The 26476-nt window shown below is 52.5% G+C and overlaps 1 protein-coding gene across 5 annotated transcripts; it reads left to right on the top strand.

Moving 5' to 3' along the window:
* The first annotated feature begins 413 nt into the window (after positions 1 to 413).
* Positions 414 to 13717, top strand: LRRC32 (leucine rich repeat containing 32). 5 transcript variants are annotated; one of them, XM_068555606.1, is made up of 4 exons: positions 414 to 550; positions 5235 to 5325; positions 9635 to 11584; positions 13380 to 13717. In XM_068555606.1, exons 2-3 carry the CDS (start codon positions 5239 to 5241, stop codon positions 11537 to 11539), a joined length of 1992 nt encoding a protein of 663 aa, XP_068411707.1. In that variant the 5' UTR covers positions 414 to 550; positions 5235 to 5238; the 3' UTR covers positions 11540 to 11584; positions 13380 to 13717. The 5 variants fall into 5 exon arrangements, with proteins under 5 accessions (XP_068411707.1, XP_068411702.1, XP_068411706.1 ...); XM_068555601.1 differs by having other exon boundaries at positions 9635 to 13717; XM_068555605.1 differs by lacking the exon at positions 414 to 550 and adding an exon at positions 557 to 1027 and having other exon boundaries at positions 9635 to 13717.
* The last annotated feature ends 12759 nt before the right edge of the window (positions 13718 to 26476 follow it).

The raw sequence follows: 26476 nt of genomic DNA on the forward strand, positions 1-26476 counted from the left end.
CGTCACCTCTCCTGTTTCCCCGGCTAATTGCGGCGGCGCCGACAGCGGGGGAAATCGGGGCCAGGCCGGATTTCCTCTGCAGACCCGCGGCTGCTAGAGCCACCCGCCCCCCTGGACCCCGCGGGGCCACGAACTGCACGTGCGGCGGCCCGGGGCGGCCTGGCTGGCACAGCGCTTCCTTAGCGACCCCTCTCCATCCCCGCCCTCTTCGACCCGCCCCTTCCCAGTCCGGGTTTCAGTGTCAAGAAAAAGCTTCACCCCCTCGCGGGTTCCGGATAAACCGAGTCACACGGGGGCGTGCCGGCCCGGCGCTAGGACCCCGCGGCTGGGCCTAGGGGGTGGGCGTGGTGGGGCGGGTCGGCGGGAGAGGTATTTAAATTGGAGCCCGAGCCGCCCTCTCGCGGGTCTGGCTCCCGTGGGGCTGTGGAGCGGCCGTGCGCCTCCTCGGGCCGTGACCCCAGGGTCTGGCGCGGGGTGGGACGGGAAGGGCAGGTTTGCGCAAAATGTGCCGGGGCTGCCCGGGAGAGGAGCGGCGGCCGCGCTGAGCCAGGTAGGAGCCGCCCAGCGGGCGAGGCTGGCCGGCCCCCTCGGGGAACCGGCGGTCCCGCGCCCCTCTCGGGCACCCGGCGCGGAGCTGGGCTGGGACTAGTCCATCGAGACGCGGATCTTCAACAGTCCCCACCCGCCACCGCCCCCTGCTTTGCGTGTGGAGCCAGGGTTGACTCCAGAAGTCCCCAAGGCTCCTAGCTCAGCGGATCTTTCCCGCGAAGGGCGAGGCCGGCGTTCCCATTTGACAGATGGGAAAACAACCGCAAAAAGGCCAGCACTTGAGCAGGGAACACACAGCTAGTCAAGGGCAGTTCGGGATTTGAATCTGGTCTGCTACTGCCCTCTGACCCTGGCTGGGCGTGAGTCTCCCCATCCCACCGCACCAGATAGCCTACCCATCTCTAGGGGCGGAGATGGGGGGTGGTGGTGGCACCCACCTCCCTCCAAGGAGCTCCGCAGCCAGCCTTCTTCATGGGTGGTAAGACGTGAGGGACCCCCACCCCCACCCTCAGCTGCCTGAAATTCCGCCATCACAGCCACATTCCTTTGGGTTAAGGTCTAATTCCCCCGTGGGATGCACATGTCTCCAGAATGGGGCTTGCCCTTAGTGATTCACTGCTCGCTGGGAACGTCCATAGCAGCTCTCCCAGGACCCCACTCTGCCAGTGATCCAGGCTGAGAGGAGGGAGAGGAGCACCCTAGAGCCCAGCACTGTGAGCCTGTCTGCTGGGGTTGGGGGTTGGTTGGAGGGGGTTAGAGAGGGAGATCTTGGCCTGGTGTTGTGGAAACATTTGCTTTGGAGGCAGACAGGCTGGATTCTGATCCTGATTCTGCCATTTACTGCCTGTGTGACTCTGAGTAAGTCACCTCTCTGAGCCTCGTTTCCCTCATGGGCAAACTCTACAGGGGGCAGGCAGCTCAGCACCTGCTGGAGAAAACACAGCATTTGGGTCATACAGACCTGGGGCTAAATCCCAAAACACTTATGAGCTGGGTAACTATGGGGTAAGTCACTTCACCTTTCTGAGCCTCAGCGTTCTCATCTGTACAATGGAAATTATAGTAACTGCTTCACTGGCTTGTTGTGAGAATTAAATGAAATGATATAGGTCAAGTGCTTAGAAGAGTATCTAACATCCTTAAACACTAGGGATGGGCTTATTATGGTAGTAGGTGTTGCCCTCCACCCCATTTCTCTCTCTCTCTCTCTCTCTCCCTGCATTGTGTGCACGCACACACGCACACACACAGATATTCTTTGGCACTTCTCTCCCCAGTCAGTGTCCTAAGATGCCTCCTGCCTCCTCTTGCCTAGGCCACTTGTCTGCTGGCCTGGGGCCTCCCTCTTCAGCACTCCTCACCTCGCCTGGGCTGCTCAGCCCTGTGGGTTTGTCCCAGCTGGGAAAGACAATATGTGTCTAGGGTGCCTTCACAGCCATTCTCAGCTTGGTCATCACAACCGTTGGGGTCAAACAGTGGCAAAACAGGAAGCAGGCTGCTTGCCCTACAGATGGGACACTGAGACCCTGAAAGCTTAAGGGACTTGCCCCAGGGAGCAGGGCTGGTGAGCAGTAGAGGCTGGTTGGGAGCCTGGGTCTCAATGATCCCAATCCTCCCTCTTGAGAGCGAGTAACCCTCAAATTCTCCACACTGTGTCTGGGGCACTGCTCAAGGGTGTCCACTGCCGAGGGGCCCCTTTCTGTTAGACGGCAGGGTGGAGTTCCACGTGCTGCAGGGAGGGCCCCTCCTGGAGGCTCAGATGCTCACCTCAGGGATAGAGTGGAATTTGGCAGGCAGGGGAGGGGGAAACGAGTGCCCCTTTGGGCAGCAGTGCTCTCAGGTTCAGAACTAATCCAGGTCCTTCCTTATCCTCACCTCGCACTCACCGCTCAGCCCTTTGCCGTGGACTGCTACCCCTCACTTTGCTGTTCGTTCAGTAGACTTTTAGTGAGCACCGCTTAATAGACCCCTGTTCTCATAGAATAAGAAATAAACGATCGGGAAATGATCAATGAGAGGAAAACAATAAAATACGTGCAGATCTGGGCAAGAGCATTCCAGGTGGAGGGAGCAGCAAGGGCAAAGGCCCTGAGGCAAGAATGCACTTGCTGTGTTTGAGGGATGGTGAGAAAGCTAGAATTTGGTGAGGGAAGAGCACATGGTAGATGGAGTCAGAGGGGAGATTGTATAAGCTTGGATTTTATGGGAGGTTTTCAAGCAGTGAGATTCATGATCTGATACATGATTTAAAGACATCACTCATGCTGCCATGCTTAGGACGGACTAAAAGAGGTCAGGGTGTTGCTGGGGTCGAGGCCCAGGGTCGTGGTGGTGCCTCAGTCTGTGGCAGTGATGGAGGTAGGCAGATCCAGAGTCTGTGTTTTAGGGAAAGCAGACAGGACCCGCTGATGGGGGGAAGGAGTGTGGCGGGGAGGTGAAGGGAGATTCCAGGAGAAAAACTGCTCTCACCAGCGTCACCATGTCACCGAGGCGCCTCATGTCAATTCTCAGCGCCTTCCCCAGCCTGCACAGTGTAAGATGGTTCCCAGAGGAGAGTGAGGCCCCTCTGCCCTGGGGGCACTTCCCATGGTGGTGGTGGGGGTTGGTGGGTAAAGGGGAGGGAACCACGGAGTGATGAAGTGCTCGGTGCCAATATATAGCCCAGACTTGGGGAACCAGAGAAGGCTTCTTGGAGGAGGTGACATCTAGGCTGAGACCCAAAGGATGAGGAGGTATTCAGCACAAGAGAGGGGAGGAAGTGAAGGTTTGGGGCAGTGAAAAGATGCTCAGAGAACTGAAGAAAATACGAGGCTTCCAGAACACAGAGTGGGAGAAGGGACAATGAGAAATGAAGCTGGAGAAAAGAGCTGGCTGGGCAGGGCGCACTCCCCAAGGGCCTCGAAGGCCCCTCTGAGGGGTTTCCACTCAGTTCTGAGTACACTAGCATTCAAAAGGGTGGTGATGTTCTGCTTTTTAAACAGCAGAACAAAATTTCCTGTGAAAACCCAACCTGTAATGCAGGTGAGAGGAGGACATCTGCGGGGCAGGGGGTCCATGGCCCCGGGGGAACCCAGGGAACAGGGCTTAAAAGACACGGCTTGGGCCTTTGCATGTTTGAACAAGAAAGGACCTCAGAGCACCCACCTTCATTTAAAATTCATAGCAAGGATGCTTACGGGTTCTAACAGTCAAGACTCAGCCATAAAGTTTCTATAAATGCCTCTTCCAAAACATCCCTCAGAGTCACAATTCAGCACCTATTTATTGAGCACCTGCAGGAGACCTTATAGTGTAGAGGTTAAGGGCACAGACCCAGGAGCCCGACTTCCTGCCTGCCACTTGTTAGCTGTGTGACCTTGGGCATGTTGCTTAATTTCTCTGACCCTCAGTTTTCCTGTATGCACAGTGATAATGGTGATCATGGAACCAAGTCGTTGAATTATTGGAAGGATTAAATGAGTTCATACATGTAAAGTGTCAAGAAGAGTGCCTGGTGCATAATGAGGGCTCTGTAAGTGGCACTTTCATAGAATATGTCTCATTTGATCTTTAACAAAACTTTGAGGTTGGCATTAGCCTCAGAAGAGGAAACTGAGGCTCAGAGAGGTGAAGTGACTTGTACAAAGTCACACAGCAGGTAAGCGGAGGAGACAGAGGGAGGAGTCTGGTGTGGGTGACTGGGTCCAGTGCTCTTGGAGGGCATTATGTGTCTCTCCTTGTTAATGTTTTGTATGTATTATGGTCTCTTCTGTGCCTTTATTTGTGTCCCCAGTTCCCAGGACAGAGCCAGACAAGAGGAGGCATTCAGTAAAGGTGTGAGTGAATGAATGAATGAATGAATGAATGAAATTGATGGATTGAGCTGTGTATTCCTAGCACTTGGCCCAGGTTCTCAGTGAATGAGCCCCTAGCAGCACTGGGATGTGACCCTCCTGAGGGCTTTGTGGTCCCCCTCAACCTCAGCCCCGCTGCTCATAGCGAGAAGGGCTGGCCCAGCATGCCTGGGTGTCCCACTGCGTGGGCGGTGGCTTCAGTGAAAGTTAAGGGCCTGGCAGCCTGTTCCTGGGGAAGTCCACGGCCCGCAGTGCTGGGGGCAGGGCAGGCCTCCTGGCGGGGCTTCCTGTCAAGGCTCCAGGCCCAGCCTTCAAACAATGGCAGGGACTCGAGAACCAGAAAATCAAAAGAGAAAGGGCAAAATAAAGGTCTGCGGGTTGGGGGATTGAGGAATTCCGTTTGGGGCTTGAAGAGCTAGGATGGGGGGACCTGCTTGTGGCCTGGGTGGAACTGGAGTCAGAGCCCCAGCTCCCCACCTCACCCCACCCCAGCCCTGAGCTTGGCCAGGGCACCCCTTAGGGCTCCTCTACCTCCTGCTCACCTCCTCCAGGCTGTCTTCCAGGTAGGGTCTTTTGAAACCCAAATCTGACCATGTCACCCACTGCTTAAAAACTCTTGTCCAGGGTAATGGCCTAGCTCCTTGGCCCGGCACTGAAGGCCCTTTGTGATGGGCTGCAGCCCTTTTTCCCATCCCCTTCACAAGATGCCCCATTCACAGCACCTTTGGTCCAGCTACAGCTGCGGTCTGGGGTTCCCTGAGGGCAGGTGCAGACAGGAAGGAGCGGTGGGGGCTGGCGGTGGGAAGGAGCCTGTGGTCTTACAGCCTTCCCCTTTCCTCCTGCCCTATGCAGAGCCATGAGCCACCGGATCCTGCTGCTTCTGGCCGTGCTGACCCTGGGCCTGGCTACCTCCCAACACCGAGACAAGGTGCCCTGTAAGAAGGTGAGAAGCTCTGCCTAGGCAGGGAGAACTCCCTGTCTCCCCCTACCCCCTGCCCGGGGGTGTCCTACTGCCCCAGCCCCAGAAGCCAGAGGCTAGAGGGGTCAGAAAAGGAAGGAGAATGCATTTAATGCCTTTAAACCTTGCATTTAATGAGCACCTACTAGAATGTTTAAATGCCTTGTTTACTGTTAATCCTGCTGGGTAAGTACCATAATTCCAATTTTATAGAGTTGGAAACTGAGGCTTGGAGAAGGTAGGTAACTTGTCCAAGGTCATTCAACTAGGGCCAATATTGGACTCTATCCCTTCAAGCTGCCCCCAAAGGGCAGTGGGTCTAGCTGGCTGATGAGGAATATGTATATGTGTGTGGGGAATTTGGAGTGGGCATCTGGGAAAGGCTCTTCTGTACTAGGCCCCTTCGGGGGACAAATCCCCTTTCCTAACTGGGCTCCTTAACTCGAGCCCATCTGCCACATCTCTGCTATGATGCCTGTCACTTATTAGTGCCGGGGTCAAATGCTGCCTTCTCCAGGAAGCTTCCCCTGACCCCTTCCAGGCCGACCTGGTTCTGTTTGATCCCTTTTGGGGCTCCCACAGCCCTAAGCTTCCTTCCATCTCAATATTGAGTACATGGGGTAGTTGGTGAATGGTCCACACCTGTCTCAGCTACCAGACCAAGAGCTTCTCAAGGGCAGTGACCAGGTTTGATTCACTTTGTTCCATGTTTCTGCCAGGAGTCAGGGAGACTAGCCCTGAGGTTACTGTGACCCTGTGGGGTACAGAGAAAAGGAACCCTCTAGGTCCACTCGTAAGGCTGGGCAATCATTGAAGTCAAGACCAGAGCTTGGGCTGGGGAAGGGACAGGCCCTCCAGTAGCCCCACCTGGACCTGGGACGGGAAGCTCATGACACAAGATGGGCAGCTGCTTTTGGAGGCTGGATGAGCTGGCAGCCAGGGCCCGGCAACCCTTCCCCGGGGTTTGCAGTGTCCTGCTGTTGCCACCTCACTTCTTACTCCTTGGAGCCCTTCTGGGATTCCCAGAACCCAGAATAACAGGCAGAGAAGGCCTCAGACGTCACCAAATGCAGCCCCACATCTACCTGGGGCAATAGACTCAGAGAGATAAAGGGTCTGGGCCACCCAACAGGCAGAGGGGAACTGGGTGGGCTTTGGATTTGGGGCAAATGAGGTAACAGGCAGGAAAGCAATTTCTGAACTCCCATGAAAGCGGTTATGATGCTTTTCAAAGTAGTAAAAACAAATTGCCACATGCCGAGGGCTAACAAGGGGCCTGCTCCACGCTAAGGGCTTTCTCTCATTTAATGAGAGAAAACTCTTCTTTTCAGCTGAGGAAACCAAGGCTGAGAGAAGAGATGTGACCCACAAGGTCATACTGATAGGAGGTAACAGAGCCAAGATTCGAACCCATCTCTCCCGAACTCATGCTGTCCACCGCCGGGTAACTCTCCCTACCCTGCTTCCCTTCTATGTGCAGGTGGTAAAATGGTGATGAGTGGCACCCTCTTCCCTCTAAAAAAAAAAAAAAAAGCTGGGCAGTGGAGTCCTGGCATACCAGAGAGTGGATAGGGGGTCATGAGGGGAAGCTCTGAACTTGATTAAAGGCTGATGCCCCCAAGACCCCTCCCCAAATAAGTCACGCAGCTTGGAGCTCAGGGAGTGGTGGGTACCCGACAAATGGGGTTCTGAGAGCTGCCCACGCCTTTAAGCTCCTTCCTAGACTGGACTGGAGAGCTGGGAGGCCCTGCCTTGTAACAGTCCCTCTGGGCCTCTGTGACAGGGGTCCTAGGCACTGGGCAGAAAGCAGGATTAGGTGCTGGACTTGGCCAGCTTTGTGTCCCGGCTCAACTCTCAGGAGCCGGTGCCCCAGGGAGCCTTTGAGTATTGCCTCTGGGGTGAAACGGGGTGTGGGCTTGCAGGTGGGATAAGCCCCGTCCCCCAACACATGCTGTGTTCGTGTTCATTTTGCTGTTTCTTCTTTAATCAGGATGGTTTGGGGAGCTGAGGATACGGATAGGGAGGCTGTGCCCAGTGGCCCCAGCTGGCAGAGACTGTTGTGAGGGAGGAAGGGGCAAGGAGCCAAGCAGGTCTGGCAAGGTGGCCGGGGTAGGATTCCAGTTTGCATGGGTGCCCAACTGCTGGGGTGGCCTCGGGCCTCTGAGTAGGGCAGTATTGTGGAGTTGGAAGCTTCACGGAGCTGGAAGAGTCACATTGCCTGATGGAGGGCAGTCCGTTCCTCCCCCCACTTCACCTTGAAGCTCTTGGGAGGAAGCTGAGAGCTGGGCCAGGCAGGGAACACCCAGACTGGTGTTCCTGCCCTGTCGGCTCAGCCACTGACTCGCGGTGACCTCGTGCAGGTCACTGCCATCTTTAGGCTCAGTCTCCCCATCTGGGAAGTGGGTGGGCTGGACCCCTTTTGCTCTAACGGTCTTTGACTCTAGTCTGAATATATGCATCATCTCTTTTCTTTTCCTTTCAGAAAAGTGATTCAGTCAATCCCTCAGACTTTTACTAAGCTGATGATGTCTGTGACTCTTTCATTCACTGAAAAATGTACTGAGCGCTTTCTATGGCCCAGGTCCACCATAGTCACTCAATCAAACCCTGTTTGCCCTGAGCTTACTGTCTAGCAGGTCTGCACACAAACAGTCACAATTCAGGGGGCCAAAGCTATGAGAGAGGAAGCATAGGGGCTGTGAGAGCTCAGAGGAGGCCCCGACCTGCCCGGCAGTCAGGGAAGGCTTCCAGGTGGAGGAGACCTTGGAGCTCAGCACACAGAGTTCACCATGCTGATCTGGTTGGGAAGAGCATAACCAGCACAGGGAACAGCAAGGAGGAGGCCCCAGAGGTGGGTGTGGGAGGGCACAGTGGGCAGTGGTCAGGTGCGGGCTGGGCTGGAGTGGGTTGGGAGGAAAGGGGACAGGTCAGCAGGGCCACAGACAGCCTTGAACTCTGCTGAGGGTGCTGGACTTTGCCCAGAAGGGGTTTAAGCCGAGGGCAGCACGGTCAGAGTGGAGTTTTTGAGCAGTTGCCATGCATTTGGCTGGCGGAAAGGGGTCAGTGGAGACAGAGAGGCCAGGGCGGAGTGGGCCTGTGCTTGGTGGTTATGGAAGCCAGAGCCTTCGCTGGGAAAGGCTGGGGTTCCTGGTGTGTGGGAAAAGACAGAGGGAGATTGCGTTTCCATGGAAAGAATTCTGGCCCCTGAAGGCACATGTGATGGAGGGACAAAAGTGGGGTCTTTGGTTGTTAAGAGACTGGGGTTCAAAAGCCAGCTCTGTTCCTCACCAGCTGGATGATTCTGGGGCCTCCCTTCCCCTCTCTAAGCTTGGGTTTCTTAAAGAGGGGTGATCAGATTTGATGGGCAGGCTATTGTGAAGATCCAGTGAGACAAGGGGTCTGAAAATGCTAAATAAGATATAAAATGCTGAATGGGTGCCGGGGAAGGATGAGTTACATTCTGGATAAGAAACCAGAGTGGTAATGTGACACAGCAACATCAGTCTTGTCATCAAAGAATGTGGGTTGAGACTCTGGTCATCTTTTCCTGCCCCTACCCCATCTCCAGGGGCCCATTGGGACTGGACCATGCAAAGTGAAGCCACTGATGGGGGTGGGGGCAGCAGCAGAACGAGGTCATCTGGTGAGTGTCAGCAAGGAAGGCAGGCTCTGGGACCCGAGCTCTGCCCCGTGGAGTGAGGGCTCGAATGAGATCTGAGGGTGAGAGACCAAAATTAACACCGAAGACAGGAGTGCAAATAGCATTTTCCCCTTTTGGAAACATTTCTCCCAAAGTGGTTTTTTGTAGAACATCAGCTGGGTAAGTTTAACTCTCTGGGTCCATGGAAGGAAACTGGGATGTGGAACCAGGAGGCCTGGGTCCCAGTTGGCCCTGCTCCTCACTGGCTCTGGGGCACTCTAGGTGATACATGGCTTAGTGTCTTCTAAAATCGGATAATAGTCAGTATAGAGTATTTTGTTAGTGCATTTGTCCTTCTATCTGTCTATCATCTCTCTCTCTCTGTCTACCAATCAAAGCTTCCTTGAGTCCCTCCCTGATGCCAGCACTGCCGTACTGGGTACCAGAGACAGGGGCAGGGAGCAGAGTAGGGGTCACGCAGACGTGGGGTGATTAGGCTCGGGGGGAGGACGTCGAGCACGCTGGGAGGACAGAGCAGAGGCCTGGCCAGGCCTGGTGGCGGCTCCAGTCATACTTCCTAGAGGCGCGTGTCTGGTTCCCCCTCCTACAGCACCCACTAATGCCCGCTGCTCTCCCTGCCCTCCCCCTCCCCAGGTGGACAAGGAAGTCTTGTGCCGGGGCCTTGGCCTACTCCAGGTCCCCTCGGTGCTCCCGCGGGACATCGAGGTCCTCGACCTGTCTGGGAACCAGCTGCGGAGCATTCTGACCTCACCCCTGGGCTTCTACACAGCGCTTCTTCACCTGGACCTGAGCGCCAACGAGATTAGCTTCCTCCAGCCAGGGGTCTTCCAGGCCCTGCCCCACCTGGAGCACCTCAACCTGGCCCACAACCGCCTGGCGGTGGGCACGGCGCTGAGCACTGGGGGTCTGGGTCCCCTGCCACACCTGACGTCCCTGGACCTGTCTGGCAACAGCCTGTACAGCGGCCTGGCGGAGCGGCTGCTGGCGGAGGCACCCACCCTGCGCAGCCTCTCGCTGGCGGAGAATAGCCTGACGCGCCTGGGCCGCCACACCTTCTGGGGCACGCCTGCGCTCGAGCGGCTGGACCTTCACAGCAACGTGCTGATGGACATCGAGGACGGAGCCTTCGAGGCCCTGCCCCACCTGGCACACCTCAACCTCTCCAGGAACTCCCTCACCTGCATCTCCGACTTCAGCCTCCAGCAGCTGCGGGTCCTAGACCTGAGCTGCAACAGTATCGAGGCCTTTCAGACGGCCCCGGAGCCCCGGGCCCAGTATCAGCTCGCCTGGCTCGACCTGCGGGAGAACAAACTGCTCCACTTCCCCGACCTGGCCGCACTTCCGAGGCTCATTTACCTGAACGTGTCTAACAACCTCATCCGCCTCCCTGCGGGGCCGCCCCAGGGCGGCGAGGGCCTTCACGCGCCTTCCGAGGGCTGGTCCGCCTTGCCCTTCTCCAACCCCGGCCGCAACGCCAGCACCCAGCCCCTCTCTCAGCTCTTGAATCTGGATTTGAGCTACAATGAGATTGAGCTCATCCCGGAGGGCTTTCTTGAGCACCTGACTTCCCTGCGCTTCCTGAACCTCAGCCGGAACTGCTTGCGGGCCTTTGAGGCCCGGCCTGTGGGCTCCCTGCCTTGCCTCCTACTCCTGGACATGAGCCACAATGCGCTGGAGACCCTGGAGCTGGGTGCCAGGGCCCTGGGGTCTCTGCAGACGCTGCTTCTACAGGACAACGCCCTGCGGGGCCTGCCCCCGTACACCTTCGCCGGCCTGGCCAGCCTGCAGAGGCTCAACCTGCAGGGGAACCGGGTCAGCCCCTGCGGGGGCCCAGGTGAGCCTGGACCCGCGGGCTGTGTGGCCTTCTCTGGCGTCTCCTCCCTCCGCGTCCTGAACCTGGCGGACAATGAGATGGAGACGCTCCGGGCAGGTGCCTTCCTCCACACTCCGCTGACCGAGCTGGACCTCTCTGCCAACCCTGGGCTGGATGTGGCCACAGGGGCCTTGGCGGGCCTGGAGGGCTCCCTGGAGGTCCTGGCCTTGCAGGGCAACGGGCTGGCCATCCTGCAGGTGGACCTGCCCTGCTTCAGCTGCCTCAAGCGGCTCAATCTGGCAGAGAACCGCCTGAGCCGCCTGCCTGCCTGGACGCAGGCTGTGTCCTTGGAGGTGCTGGACCTAAGGAACAACAGCTTCAGCCTCCTGCCGGGCAGTGCCATGGGCGGCCTGGAGACCAGCCTGCGGCGCCTCTACCTGCAGGGGAACCCCCTCAGCTGCTGCGGCAACGGCTGGCTGGCGGCCCAGCTGCACCAGGGCCGTGTGGACGTGGACGCCACCCAGGACCTGATCTGCCGCTTCGGCTCCCAGGAGGAGGTGTCCCTGAGTCACGTGCGTCCTGAGGACTGTGAGAAGGGGGGGCTCAAGAACGTCAACCTCATCATCATCCTCACCTTCGCACTGGTGTGTGCCGTCCTTCTCACCACGCTGGCCACCTGCTGCTTTGTCCGCCGACAGAAGTTCAACCAACAGTACAAAGCCTAGAGAGGCTGGGGGCTACAGACCGCCTCTGTCGGGGGACCCTGCCAGGTCAGTGGGGGAGCCAGAGGCACGAAGAAGGGTGGGGACTGACCCAAGATTACCCAGTGAGCCAGGATCCAAGAACCCTGGTCTCTCAGTCCCAGCCCTGGGCTCCTTTCACTGTATCCTGCTGCATCAGTAGGTGACCCACTTCACAGGGCACACATGTGGTCCAGCTGTGGAAGCTGGAAGATGGGCAGTTGCAGGAGTGACAGAGTGTAAGGTTGACCCATCGGATCAACACATCTTCACCAGGCATCTGTTTTGTGCCACACCCTGCCCTGGGCACTGGGGACACCAGGGAATGAGACACATCCCTACCCTCAGCATCGCCCAGGCTGGGTGGGGAGGTGGCTGCAGAGCATGCAGTGACCACACGGAGTGTGGAAGCCAGGGCTCTGCAGCCCCAGCTGGCTGAGTGTGGATCGTCCTGCCCCTGTTGGGCCAGGGTAGGAGAGGGGTAAGACCAAGAGGATTTGTCTGAGATGTTTCCAAGCAGACTCTTTGTCACGTCTTCTGATAGTGACTTTCAGCTTCTCTGGAACATAAAAAGCTTGTGACCGGAAGAGAGCTGGAGGCACTTGAGTAAGGCTTGGATCCAGTGCTATCAGGCGGGCTGCGGCAGCTCCAGCAGGGCCTGGTTAAGAGGCGGTCTCCCTGGGCTCCAGCCCAGCACTGGACCATTCCGTTTCCTGCTCCGGGCAGGCTCTTTCCCCTACCTGGCACTCTCGTGTTGCACACACCGGCCAAGATACTGCCCTAGCCCCCCTACTCCCTGCCCAGGCCCCCTGCTCCATCCCAGTCCCACCCTGCCTGGTGAGCCAGGAGTAAGAACCTTAGGTATCTGGTTCTGTTTTGCACCACACTTGGCAGTGGTGACAAACCCAAGCCTGCATCTGCCTCTTTATGACAACCCTGTGAGGTTGGTATTTTATCCCATTTTACAAGAGGCTCCAAAAGTCTCCCTCCAGGGACCTCCAGCTAAGAAATGCCAGAACTGAGCTCCAGACTCACATCCTCCTGAGTCCAGAGCCTGAGCTTGGCCACTGCAGGGGCTGCAGGCTGTTAGGTGGACAGGAACTGGCCCCACGTGGCCGGAACAAGGCCCGGGAGCATCCTGTGCTGTGCACACCCACCCGCTCCTCTCTCTCCTCTCTCCCAGGCGGGCAGAGAGAAGATGCGCAGCCACAGGCCCTCTCCTCCTCCTGTGCCTCATTTTCCCTTATTCCCTCATTTGCAGACTAGGCGGGCTCTCCTTTTTCTCTTCTTGCTCTTGCGTGCCCTCCTTCCCTCTCCCTCCTTTGAGCCTAGCCTGGACTTTGAAACCATCGAGTCCAACCTCCCTGTTGCACAGATAGGGAGGCTAAGACTGAGGAAGAGAATGGGACTTGCTCAGAGCTGCACAAGTCAGTGGCAGAGCCTGTGAAACAAGGTGGATTCAGACCTCATTGAGGGGGTGTGCGGGGGGGCTTGGTGGTTGGACCTGAATGGTTTCCTTCTCTCTCAGCTGTGACATCACAAGATGATGCTGGCTCCAAACTCTCTTACTAGTCCTCATCATGCAGGGACTTTTTTTTCGCCCTAGAAAAATGGATAGAAAAATCCCATCCAGACATAACCGCCTGTTTCTCATACCCATGAAATCGTGGGCTGTCTGGGAAGAAAGGAAGCCCTGGCATCAGCCCGGGACCCTGTGTCATTGTCTTCACCCTCTTACCTGTGCTTGGCCCGCACTCAGGCTCACGATGGTGCTCGGTGAAGTGTGAGATGATGAAAATGCCCCTCTCTCCACCCCATTTTACAGATGAGAAAACCGAGGCCCAGAGCGGGTCGAGGACTCAGGGAGTCAACGGCAGAGCCGGGGCTAGAACCTGGTGGCTTGGCCCCAGCCCGGGGCCCCGGTGGCGAGTGGAGCAGCCGGTGGGTCCAGTCCTGTTTGGGATCATGACCACAGGTGCTCACTGCACACAAACACTCTTCCTCAGGCCTGGAGGGCAAGGTGTGGGCCCCTACATGCCTGATCTTTGAGAACACTACACAATGCTGCTCTCACCCCCCAGGACCCAGGCTACAACCCAGGCCTCGGGGCCAGCTCTTTGTGTAACCCACGTGAATGTATTAAAAAATGATTTTGGAGAAACAGTGCAGCCTGCCGGCCTCCTCCTTGCTGCGGGTAATCATTGCGTCCACTTGAATCCTGCCCTCCTCTACTTCCCTTCCAGCCTTTGAAGCCTCATGGCAAACCCCTGGGGAGACAGGCTGAGGACCACTGGGTGGGAGACTGAGGCTCTGGGTCATCACCATCCTGGACCTGGGTGCCCCAGCCCCCATCGTGTCCCTGCCACACCTCTGTCCCCTCACACTCAGCAGACCCCACTCCCCACCCACCCCTGAGAAAACAGTGACTTCCAGCAGGAGCCGCTGAGCGCCTTTCCCTCCTCTGCAGCTCCATTTTCTCTCTTTCCTCTCCTTCAGCCTTTCCTTTCTGTTTGCTTCTTCCTCTCAGACTTCAGCTGTGCTCAAGTCTTGCCCATCTTACGAACAGTAAGGAGACCCTTAAGCCACTTTCCCCTTTCCTTTCCCTACTTCATGGGTAAACTTCTAGGTAAAGTAGCTTCCTCTCCCTCCCCTCCATCCTAACCCATCCCAGGCCACCTCCAGCCGTGTACTTTTCAGACCACGCCTCTGACCCTTCAGCTGCGGGGCCGCTCACCTCTATCCCCCCATCACCCACACCTTCCCCTCGGCACACTCTCCCGACATCTAGGACCCTAGGTGCCTTCCTCTCAGGCCACTCCTTTTCAGGCTCCGCTACGCGCTCACCTTCCTCGAGCCATCAGAATGGTGCTCAGCAGGACTCTTCTCTCAGGAATGTCATCACCCTCACTGACTAGCCACCCCATCGCTCTGACAATGCCCACATCTCTGTCTCCAGCCCCAGCCCCTCCTGAGCGTCCAGCCCCGACACCCTGACACCCAGAGGCCTCCCCACCTAGAGAGTTAAAGGTCTCCCAGGGGCTGGAGGATTGACAGTGAGCGGCCAGGCTGCAGTTCAAGGTTGAACTTGGAAGAACCAAGAGGGGCCAGAAGAAGAGCATTCGTGGTTCCTAGAAGGGGGTTGGAGGGTGAGGGTGTGGGCTGTGGGCTCTGGGGGAGGGGACAAGAGCCACCTCACCTGGGGTGGGGGTGGGAGTCAGGCGACGGGCTGAGGCAGAGTCTAGAGGGCAGGGAGTGGTCCCCCTGGCTCTCCCACTTTGCAGCCCCTTGTGCTTATCTTCATGTGGTCCCGCCTCCCGTTCTCAGCTGCCTGACACCCAGACATCACCCCCCTTGCAGGTGCCAACCTTCTCTTCTCCACCTCCTCTCCCACAGGCTCCAGCTCCACCTCCCCCATCCGCAAGCATCCTGGAGATTTCTCCAGCCCAGCTTCCTCCCTGGGCTGTGACCTCTCACCTCCCAGTTCCTGCTCCCAGCTCCCACTCTCCAAAGGAAAAATTGAAATGCCTAGTTCATGGATGGGGCTAGGGGGTGACAGGGTATGTGACTCAACGCCCTGGCACACAGTAGGCGCTCCGTGAAGGCCTGCAGGAGGGCAGTAGCGTGGGCTGAGCTCAACCCAGGACTCTGGGAACCTCTGACTCAGCCGGGAGCCCACCAGGCCCCTAACCCCTTTTCCTGGCAAACAGGGGAGTTTGCTCACCTGACCAAGACCCCCAGCAAGGCAGAAATTCCTGTTTTCAGCCGAACATGGACACAGCTGCCAACTAGGTCATCGGAGCATCCGGCAAGTTCCAGGGCGAGAGGATGCCCTTGCACAGCCCCTGTCACAGACAGACTGCGGTGTCAGGTCACCTGGCTCACTCAATCCACGAGGACCAGGCCCAGCAGGAGCCGGGCTCGCAGGCCGGGTGGGAGGAGAGGAAGCCAGCATCCCTGGCCCACCAGCTGCCTCACCCTGGATTGCTGGCACAATCCCCCAGGATCCAGGATCCACAGTCTGCTTTCTGTGCCCCTGTTGTTTAGCAGCTCACAGGCCCTGCAAGTCCGGGTCCCTGCGGCCCTCCATCCTCATCTCTCTCAGGCCACCTCCCACCTCCTATTCAGAGCTGACAGCTATTGAGCACTTCCGGGTGGGCCCTGCGCTGAATACTTGATGTACATGGTCGTATATAATTCTAACACTCTTTGAAGAGATTTCTATTATTATCATCCTCACTTTAGAGAAACTGAGACTCAAGATCCCACAGCTGTCAAGTGCCAGAGCTGAGACTTGAACCCAGGTTTGCCCTACTCCTCTCTGGAGCCAGCAATCTTAACCATTAGGCAGCACTGCTTCCTGACCCTCCCAATTCCGGCTCTCTCCCACCTCCTCTACTTGAAATGTCTCACCTACCCTGACCCCCCTGCCAAACTCCTCCTTTTTCAATGCTTACCTGCATCACCTCCTCTGGGGAGACTGCCCTGATTTCCCTCCTCCAGCTGCCATCAGCCCTGGGCTGCCCGGGGCCACAACATTGGGATGTCTGCCTGATCCACCACCAGACCAGGAGCTCCTGGAAGGAGGTCTTACCCAGAGTCCCTTCTGTGTCCCCTGTGCCCGAGCCAACACAGAGGCAAGTTCAGAAAAGGTTTCCTGAATGGATGGCCCTGCCCTCCAGGACCTAAACACTTGTGGGGATTAACATCAGCCCTCAGACCAAGAATGGGTGATAAACTTCTCAGGCAGACCCCAGGAACGTAGAGGACACAGAGGGACCTCAGGGTGTGAGCTGCCCAGGGGAACAGGAATCTTCTCTCACCACTCTCATTCCCCTCAGTTCCTCTTGCCTCTAGAACCCTGGCTTCTCTTCTTCATCCCCCTCTCTCCCCCCAACCCCTCTTCTCTTCTCCTTCTCCTCCCTTGGTCATCTCTCCCCCACCCCCCTCTCACTGGGATGAGTTGGAGCTGTGGTGCTGAGAACGTGGAGGGGTGGAGGGGAGGGAGGCCCGAGCTGTTTATAGGAACTGGAGCAGCTCCATCCATCAGCTCTGTTTGGAGCTGGAGACCAAGCATAATAAATACCTTGGCTCCTCCCCAGCTGTGCTCTCCCTGAACTTGGCCATTCGAACTCCAAATTTCTCTGGCCTGCTGGTTCTCAGGACCCAGCTCCCACCCCACCCCACCTTACTCCCACCTCCCACCAAGCTGCCCTGGAAAGAGCCCTGCCTCTGGGACCAGAAATGCAGGGCTGAGTCTAGGCTGTGCTGCCGCTTTGCTTTGGGAGCAAGTCACGCCCCTAGTCTGTGCCTCCATTTCCCCATCCGTGAAATGGGTTCATAATCACTGCCCACCCCACCCCCCGCAAACACGCAGTGCTGTTCACATGTTAGGCTTGAGCGTCTGCTTGATGCTGGGCCCTGGGCCGTGCGGGATCCCTGGGAACAGGCAGGCAGAGCCTCTGCCTATTGGGCGGAGGGAGGGGCCACACCACAGCCCAAGCAGGAAGTGGTCAGCGCCACGAGGGAGGTCCAGACTTTGTGTTCTGGGAGTTTGTTTGCAGCAGGGAGCGGCCCTTCCAGCTGGAGGAGTCAGAGGAGACCTCGAGGACATCTGGGCTGGCCCTGCAGGGAAGGGTAGCATTTCAGCATGTGGAGATGGGGAGAGCCTCTTCCAGGCAGAGCAGACTGCCAGAGCAAAAGCTGGGCAGTGGGAAGATGTGAGGGTGGGGGCAAAGAAGAGTCTCCCTCTGTGCATCCTTCACACTATCACTCCCAACTTTGTCCTCTCTGATCCTCCAGCACCTTCCGTTCTGACCCTCTAGCTTTTTGGAATCTTCCCTCCTTCCCTGGAGAGCTTCAGACTCACCCAGCTCTCCCAGGTTGTGGATGCATTCCCAGAATTATGCAGTCATGTTCCCACTCCCACCTCCCCCCAAAAAGCCACCCTAGAAAGTGGAAGACTCAGATCAGGGGAAAAGTCACTGGCCAAGAGCACGTTTCTGGAATGAATATGGGAATAAATGAATAAAAGAGTGAGTCAATGAAAAAGAGAATAAGTGAGTAGGAAATTATTGAATTCAACTGACATGCTGTGCTGTACATACAAGCTCCCTCCTCTGGTGTTGCTGGTGGTGCTGTTTATTTGGCGGGGAGGGGAATAGGCATTAAATAGATGCTCGTGCGCGTGCGTGCGCACACACACACACAAGAATAAAGGCAAGATGGCAAACTTTGATGAGTATTATGAGAGAAAATAATAGGGAGACGGGATGAAATGGGCAGACTCAGAGAAGTCCTCTCTGAGGATGGAATCCGTAAGCTGAGACTGAAGGAAGACTTAAGATGAGTGAGTGAATTAATATTCCTTCTAGCCTCTTCCCCTCACTCCCATGAATTTGCAAGAGCTGCACTCTAGACCCTGAGGTCCATTCTCATGCATTGAAAGATCCCCCTACCCTGGGACCCTCCTGGCCTTCCCCTCCCCTCAGTACCTTGGCTGTCCCATTCTAGAATCATGGAGAAAAATATGGAAGGTCACCCATAAGGGGTGGTGGGAGGGATGGCCAAGGGATGGGTGCCAGGAGTCAAGCATTGTGGGGGTGAGGGACTGGCTAGGCTACAGGGTAAGAAAGTCAAGTTCCAAAGGCCCCTGCTTTATTTGGGGTGGGGCGGTTGGATGGGCTTGGCTCCCTCCGCCATTCCTGAGCCACCCATGTCAGCTTGCACCAACCATACTCTTTCACCCTAGGTAGCTTACTAACATTCTCCTATCTAACCTTCTGTATGTCTTCTCCATAATAAAGTCACCGTTGACAGATACATTTAAATTATATGCAAATAAACTTATGCATGTATCACTGTTTTGTAAAAATGGGATCGTACCATATATGGGTTCCTGCATCTTGCTGTTTTTATTCAACAATACTTCAAGGAAATCCTACCAAACAAACAAAAAGCTCTGATTCATTTTTGACAGTACGCAATATTCCATTACGTGAATATTCCATAATTTATTCAACCATTCACAATTGGTGGATATTCACTTTGTTATCCTGCAAATGTAAACATGCTGCAAAATCATCCTTGTTCTTATGCCCATAGTCCCTGGGAGTTGTATTTCTGTCAGATAACTGCTTATAAGTGAGATTCTACATCAGTGGATAGATAGATAGATATAGATATAGATGATACCTAATTTTATTAAAGCTACTTTTCAAAAGGACAATAATGTTTCATATTTCCACAAACAACCTGTGAGATAACCTTTTTTTTTTTTTTTTTTAAGGCAAAGAGCTTTTTAATTATTATTTATTTATTTATTTATTTTTGGCTGTGCTGGGTCTTCGTTTCTGTGCGAGGGCTTTCTCCAGTTGCGGCAAGTGGGGGCTGCTCTTCATCGCAGTGTGCAGGCCTCTCAATATCGCGGCCTCTCTTGTTGCGGAGCACAGACTCCAGACGCACAGGCTCAGTGATTGTGGCTCACGGGCCTAGTTGCTCTGCGGCATGTGGGATCCTCCCAGACCAGGGCTCGAACCCGTGTCCCCTGCATTGGCAGGCAGATTCTCAACCACTGCGCCACCAGGGAAGCCCTTTTTTTTGTTTTTATTGTTGTTTGTTTTGTTTTGTTTTTGCATTTGTTTTTGGTTTTTGTTTCTCTGCCAGAGGCTCTTGGGTTTTCTGGGTATACGATCACTTAATTGACCCCATTGTTCCCATAGCTCCCTTGATGCCCTCACCACAGTAGCATCTGCCTCCAGCCAGGCCTCTCCTCACCTGGACTGCAACCAGGTTGCAGGGATTTCCACCCCCCCGCCCCCCGCATTGCCCACCACAGAGCTCCTTCTCACATGTTTTCTCTTCCCAAGACCAGGGCTCCAATTCCCTGTCTCTCTGGTTTGCAGGAGCAGTGTTGATGTGTGTATGGGGGCTCAGAATCCTTGCTGCTTTGTTCCACAGAATGAATTTTTTCCACCCTAACTGGAATTCTGTTCTCCTCCTAGAGCAAAGGTTGAAAACTGGTGACCTGTGGGCCAGATTTAGCCCTCAGACATGCTTTATTTGGCCCACACAGTGGTTTATAAAAATCTGGATTGGGTGCCAACATTTAAAAATTGAAAGAGTTGTTTTATATGGGACCATATAAAAACATGGACATCTGATTTTCTTAAAATCCTGGAAAATCTGAGAACCTGAATCCCCAGCCCACAGGGCAGTGAGTGGCAGGAGCTGTGAAATTGCATCTCCCACCTAGACTATGAGCTCCTCAAGGGCAGGGGGCCATCCTGCCCGCTCTGTACCCCAGCACCTGACACAGAGCCTGGCTCCAGGCAGCAGACATGAAAGTTTAATTCCTTTCCTTTTGTGTCATGCACAAGTTTCAAGAACATGTGAGTCAAGAGTCCCATACAGGAAGTGTTCTGACCTTGACTGTGCGTGAACCCTTTGGCAGTCTGATGAGCCTGTGGACCCCTTTTCAGAAAAACGTTTTTTAATTCATAAAACAAAAAAAAAATGCATGATTACAAAGGAAATCAATCCTACTGAATGCAGTTTTCAAAATATTAAAAAATAATTGTAATTGGGTAATACATGTTTTTTAATTAACATGTTAAATACCAAAACCTAGTTGCAGATCTAATAATTACTGTAATTTTGAAGCACTGTTGGGCATGAGCAATATTTTGAGAGATCTTCAACAGCTGTAACAAGACATGAAAACATCTCTGATTTCTGTTGGTAGTGGAACTGCTAACATCACAGGTCCTAGTAATGCTTCAGGGATTTGTGGCCCACATTCATGATGGAAAGAGCTATTACATTTCAACTAGAGGCTAATGATGAAAAGAAAGATGTACATTTTTCTCATCCAGGTTCACAGCCCCAGGAATTCTACCCTTGTGTCTCATGGATCTCAGGTCAAGACCCCTGCTTTGGGGAGAAAATGCTAATGGCAGCTACAACCAAGCCACAGTAACAGGGAACTACAATCCCATAGAAATCACCACAGTCTTGGGTATTCTTGCCCAGGGCAGGGATGGGGTGTAAATTAGATCAGTGTTTCTGGAGAGCTACTGGGCAATATGTTCCAGGAATCTTAAAAATGTGCATTTGCTTTAACCCAGCAATTCTGGTTACATTTCTAGACGTAGCCAAAGGAAAACAACTGTGAGGATGTTTATCACAGCCAAGGGCACATCCAGCTTTTGTGGAGCCTGAAGGTCATACAATTTAGAGGGCCCTTCTTACAAAAAGAAGACAAAATCATGAATATAATATTGCCAGACTCCTCTCCTGGGCATGTGGAAAGGTTCTGAGCAAGTGAGGACCCTGCAGCTAAAGCACCATCAGCTACATGTAAATAGACAATCATAGCATTGTTAATAATAACCTAAAATTAGAAACAACCTAAAACAGCCAACAATCAGGGTTCAGTATAGTAAATTACAATACATCCATACAAGGGAATACTGATCAGTCATTTAAAAGGGTATGAATGTAGAGGTGGGTTTATTGACATGAAAAGATGCTCAAGACATAGTGTGAAGTGGAAAAGCAGATTATAAAACATGTGTAAGGTCCCAGTTTTGTTAAAATAACATACTAGTTATGTGTAATTGTGTGCTAAATGGGACCTTCCTGTCTCAGAATTGCTGCTGTCCCCCAGAACCTCAAAAGCAGCACCAGACACAACCAGCAGGACTCGGGCAGAGATTAAGATGTCCTCATCCCATCACCTGCCTCCAGACTCCCTCCGACCTGGGAGAGGAGGAAAGGGACTGAGACTTGCCATGGAAGGAGTTGTCCAAGTGCTGTGCTTCACCACACAAGGCTCAAGCCTGGCCACCGGGGCTTCCCTGGAGCTGAGAGGACACAGAACCCAAGACCACCTCTCACATGGAAAAGTCTGAAGATAAGAAGACGGTGGGAGCTGCCCCTGGTGGTAGCCCAAACCGGGAGTGGGGACTGCTGTGGGAGCAGCCTGTGCTTCCAGAGTTTGGCAACAAAAGAGAGGAATGTTTCTTAGGGGACCAACTGGACACAGTACACGGTAGCTGGGCCTGAGTCATCCCAAAATATCCCTACCCAAGAAGTCTGCCCTCCAGGACAAGGGGACGCTATAGAAGAACCCCTCAGCAGGAATGGAGGGGGCAGGGACAGGTGGTCAGCCAAGGGTATGTGCCCCAAGCCCAGGGACCAGCTGGCAGGGACCACAAAGGGGGCTCCACACAATCCCAAAATTGTTTGCCTCAAACCTTCCTTTTCCCATCACATGTTTCTGAAGTGTATCTGTCTGGGAGCTGTAGGGGAGGAGAGAAGTTTTGAGAAATTCTGTTCGTTTGTCTTTTTGTGTAATTGAGATATAATTTACATATGGTAAATTCACCCTTAATGTACAGTTCTATGAGTTTTGACAAACTCGTAACAGTTATGTAACCACCAGCACAGTCACAATGTAAAGCATTCCCATCAGCCCAAAAAGTTCCCTGGCACCCCTCTGTCATCAACTCCTTCCTCCATCCCCAGTCTCTAGCAATCCCTGATCTGTTTTCTGCTGTAGTTTTGCTTTTTCCATATAAATGAAACCACACAGTGTGTAGCCTTTTGAGTCTGGGCTCTTTCACTTAGTACAACCCATTTGAGAGTCATCCACGTTGCTGAAAGTATCAAGGTTCCTTGCCATTACTGAGTAGTATTCTGCTGAGTGGATGTATGACAGTTTGTCCAACCATTCACCTACTGAAGAACATTTGAGTTGTTTCCAGTTTGGGGCTGGAATTATAAATAAAGCTGGTATAAACATTCACCTACAGGTTTTTGTGTGAGCATAAGTTTTCCTTTCTCTTGGGTAAATGCCCAGGAGTGGGAGTGTTGGGTCCCATGGCAAGTGTGTGTTTAACTTCCAAAGATGCTGACAAACTGTTTTCCAAAGCGACTGTTCAGTTTTCACTTCCCGCCAGCCATGAATAAGAGTTCCAGTTGCTGTTCATCTTCACTAACAACTTGGTATTGTTGTCATTCTTTTTAATCCATTTAATAGGAGTGTAGTAGGAGACTAAAATTTTGTTTTGTTTTAACAGACTTTTTAACGAGCAGTTTTAGGTTCACAGCAAAATTGAGCAGAGAGTACAGAGAGTTCTCACATATTCCCTGTCCCCCAAAAGGCACAACCTCTCCCCACTGACGTCGCCACCACAGCGGTACATTTGTTATAACTGATGAACCTATACTGACACATCATTATCACCCAGAGTCCATAGTTTACATTAGGGTTCACTCTTGGTGTTGGACATTCTGTGGGTTTGGACAAATGTATAAAGACATGTATCCACCATCGTAACATCATACAGAACAGTTTCACTTCCCCAAAACTCCTCCATGCTCTGCCTATTCATCCCCTTCTTCCTGCAACCTCTGGCAACCACTGATCTTTTGACTGTCCCCATGGTTTTGCCTTTTCCAGAATGTCATATAATTGGAATCATACAGTATGTAGCCATTTCAGATTGGCTTCTTTCACTCACTGATATGCATTTAAATTTCCTCCCTGTCTTCATGATTTGCTAGCTCATTTCTCTTTAGCTCTGAATAATATTCCATTGTCTGGATGTACCATAGTTTATTTGTTTATTCACCTACTGAAGGACATCTTGGTTGCTTCCAAGTTTTAGCAATTATGAATAAAGCTGCTATAAACATCTGTGTGCAGGTTTTTGTGTGGACATAAATTTTCAGCTCATTTGGGTAAATACCAAGGAGTGCAATTGATGGATCATGTAGTAAAAGTATGTTCAGTTTTGTAAGAAACTGTCAAACTCTCTTCCACAGTGGCTGTACCACTTTGCATTCCCACCAGCAATGAATGAGAGTTCCTGTTGCTCCACATCCTCACCAGCATTTGGTGTTGTCAGCGTTTTGGATTTTGGATATTCAAATAGGTCTGTAGTGATATCTCATTGTTGTTTTAACTTGTAATTCCTTGATAACATATGATTTTCATGCAGTTGGTATATCTTCTTTGGTGAGTTGTCTGTTCAGGTATTTTGCACATTTAATAAATTGTGCAGTTTGTTTTCTTATTATTGAGTTTTAAGTGTTCTTTGTATATTTTGGATAATAGTCTTTTGTCGGATATGTCTTTTCAAATATTTTTTCCCAGAGATTGAAGTTTTAATTTTAATTGGACTGGACTTTTTTTTACCTTTTAGTTTTGAAACATATTTAAACTTGCAGAAGAATTGAACTTCCAAATATCCTTCACTCAGTTTCACCAGCTGTTAGCAATTGTTAACATTTTGCTTTGTCATTTTCTATCTCTATATACACATTTTCCCCAAACTATTTGAGAATAAGTTGCATACATCATTACCCCAACTACTTCAATATTTTTTTCCTAGGAAAAAAGACATTCTTTTACATAACTACAGTACAGTTATCAAATTCAGGAAGTTTAACATTGCTATAACACCGCTATCTAACCCTCAGGCCAGATTCAAATTTCACTAAATGCCCCAATAATGTCCTTTATAGCAATTTCCCCTCTGATCTAGGATGAAATCCAGGATCATGCATTCTATTTGGTTGCCATGTCTCTTTCATCTCCATTAGTCTGAAACAGTTAGTCTTTCATTGTGTTTCATGACATTGACATTTTGATGAGTCTGGGCCAATAATCTTATAGACTGGTTTTCAGTTTGGGTTTGTCTGATGTTTCCTCTGTCAGGTTCTGCCTTTTTGGCAGGAATACCACAGAGGTGATGTGTCTTTCTCAGGTCACCACATCAAGAGGCACTTCATACTCTACTGAGTATAGCTTTTAATGTGCATTCGGGGGAAAAAAAAAAAAAAACTGGAAAGAGAATATTCGCCACAAACTAAGAGTAAGAGGAGGATTTCCGGTGATTTTTATTTTCTTCTTTGATTTATCCATATAATGGACTCATACCCAGCAAGCATTTAATCTACCTACCCACCACCTCCAAACTCTGCCCTTTCACCCATTTCAAACTAGACCTTGGTCTTTGATGCTCCAGGGAAACAGAGGTCACAGTAAAAAGGTCATTATACAAAGTAATCTTTGTCTTTTGAATTTCTAATATCCCAGGTCCTTCCACTTAAGGAATTATCCAGGGTCATTTTTATTGAATGCAATTTTCACCTTATAAGATCTAATGCCACTGTACGTTCAGATTTTCTTTATACAGTTAACTTACATTAGTCATGAGTGATAAGAAAAAAATGCTATGAAAGAAATGCTATTAAGAAAATGGTGAAAAATTACTCGCTTCCGTGACATTTTGAACTGTGGACCAGAAAGCTCAGCAGCCTGAGGTGGGGACTGCTCATCCCTTTGCTGCCTCCCCAAGACTGACAGCTGTCACAGAGGGCACCGGGGGCAGGGTGATTTATATGTCACTGCCGACATCATGGAAATTGTCAGTGTGGCATCTTCAGAAGGAGGAGGAGCTTGGACGTAGGCACCTCAAAGGGGAAAATATCTCTAAATCAGTCATCAGGCCCACATTTCTTCCTCCTAAATGTCTTTCATCTTCTCTTCATCCTCAGGCCCCTGAGGGTTCAGGCTTTTGTCATCTCTCACCTGGGCTGTGGCCTCCCTGTCTTCAGTCTGTTCTGTAGCTCCGTTCCCAGAGCCCCACTGTTGTTCCCTCTCTTATCTGTGGTTCTCCACCACCCCCACTGCATTCTCAATTAAATGCATTCCCAAACCCTGAAACCCTGACGCCCACCTCTCCCCACCCTCTGGTCCCACCCTGCCTCTGCGCCTTCCCGTGTCCCACACCCTAGCCCCCAGCCAATGGTGAGCTGCTCACTCATTCGTGCCCTGCATTTTCCTGCCTCTCTGCCTTTGCTCATGCCATTCTCCTCGCCGGAATGCCTTCCTTTGGTAGCTCTGCCTGTCCAAAGGGGCCACACTTCAAGGGCAAGCATCAGAGTTACCTCTTTCAAGAAATCTCCAGGAAAACTTTGCTAATGTATCCTGTGGACCAGGCTCTTTGCCGGGTCCTGAAGATACAACAATGAGAATGACACAGGCCCCGCCTCCAAGGGGCTCACAGTCCAACAGGGAGTCAAGAAAGATAGACACATAAACAGAGGAACAAAGGGATTACAAGGGTTGGGACAAAAATATTGTTTATTTATAAATAAATATTAAATAATTTAAAAAAGAAGGTAAGGATAGGAACATGATATTGGTAGCAGAAAAATAAGTTCCCCTTTTAGGTGGTGTGTTAGTTTGCTAGGGCTGCTGGAACAAAGTACCACAAACTGGGTGGGTTAAAACAACAGAAATATATTGTCTCTCGGTTCTGGAGGCTGGACGTTCAAGATCAAGGTGTTGGCAAGGCTGCGTGCCCTCTGAAGGCACTAGGGAAAGATCTGTTCCAGGGCCTTCTCCTGGCTTCCTGGTAGTTCCTTGGCTTGAGCGGCACAATTGCAGTCTTCACATGGAATTCTCACTATGTGTGTGTCTCTGTGTCCAAATTTCCCCTCTTTATTAGGACACCAGTCATATTGGGTTAGGGGCCCATCCCACTCCATTATAATCTCATGTTAACAAAGTAACATCTGCATCGACCCTATTTCCAATTAAGGTCACATTCTGACATATTGAGGGTTAGGGCTTCAACTTATGAATCTGGCTTGGTGGGGGGACACAATTCTACCCATAATAGGTGAGTGGAGGCCAGAGCCCAGAGTGGAGGGATAAGCATGGAGGAATAGAACTAGAGGTGTCGGCTCAAGCTAAATTTGCCCATGTGATAAAGGCAGCTGGGTCAGAAGGGGGATTTGGGGGAAAGACAGAAACAGCTCATGGGGATTTAGAAAAATTTTATTGCTGTGTGGCATGCACTGCCAACTCTTCTGTGCTTCCACAAAAGCTACTTCTGCTCTGTACCCTGG

This window comes from Eschrichtius robustus, chromosome 11 (assembly GCF_028021215.1).
Source record: "Eschrichtius robustus isolate mEscRob2 chromosome 11, mEscRob2.pri, whole genome shotgun sequence".
Classification (NCBI taxonomy): Eukaryota; Metazoa; Chordata; class Mammalia; order Artiodactyla; family Eschrichtiidae; genus Eschrichtius; species Eschrichtius robustus.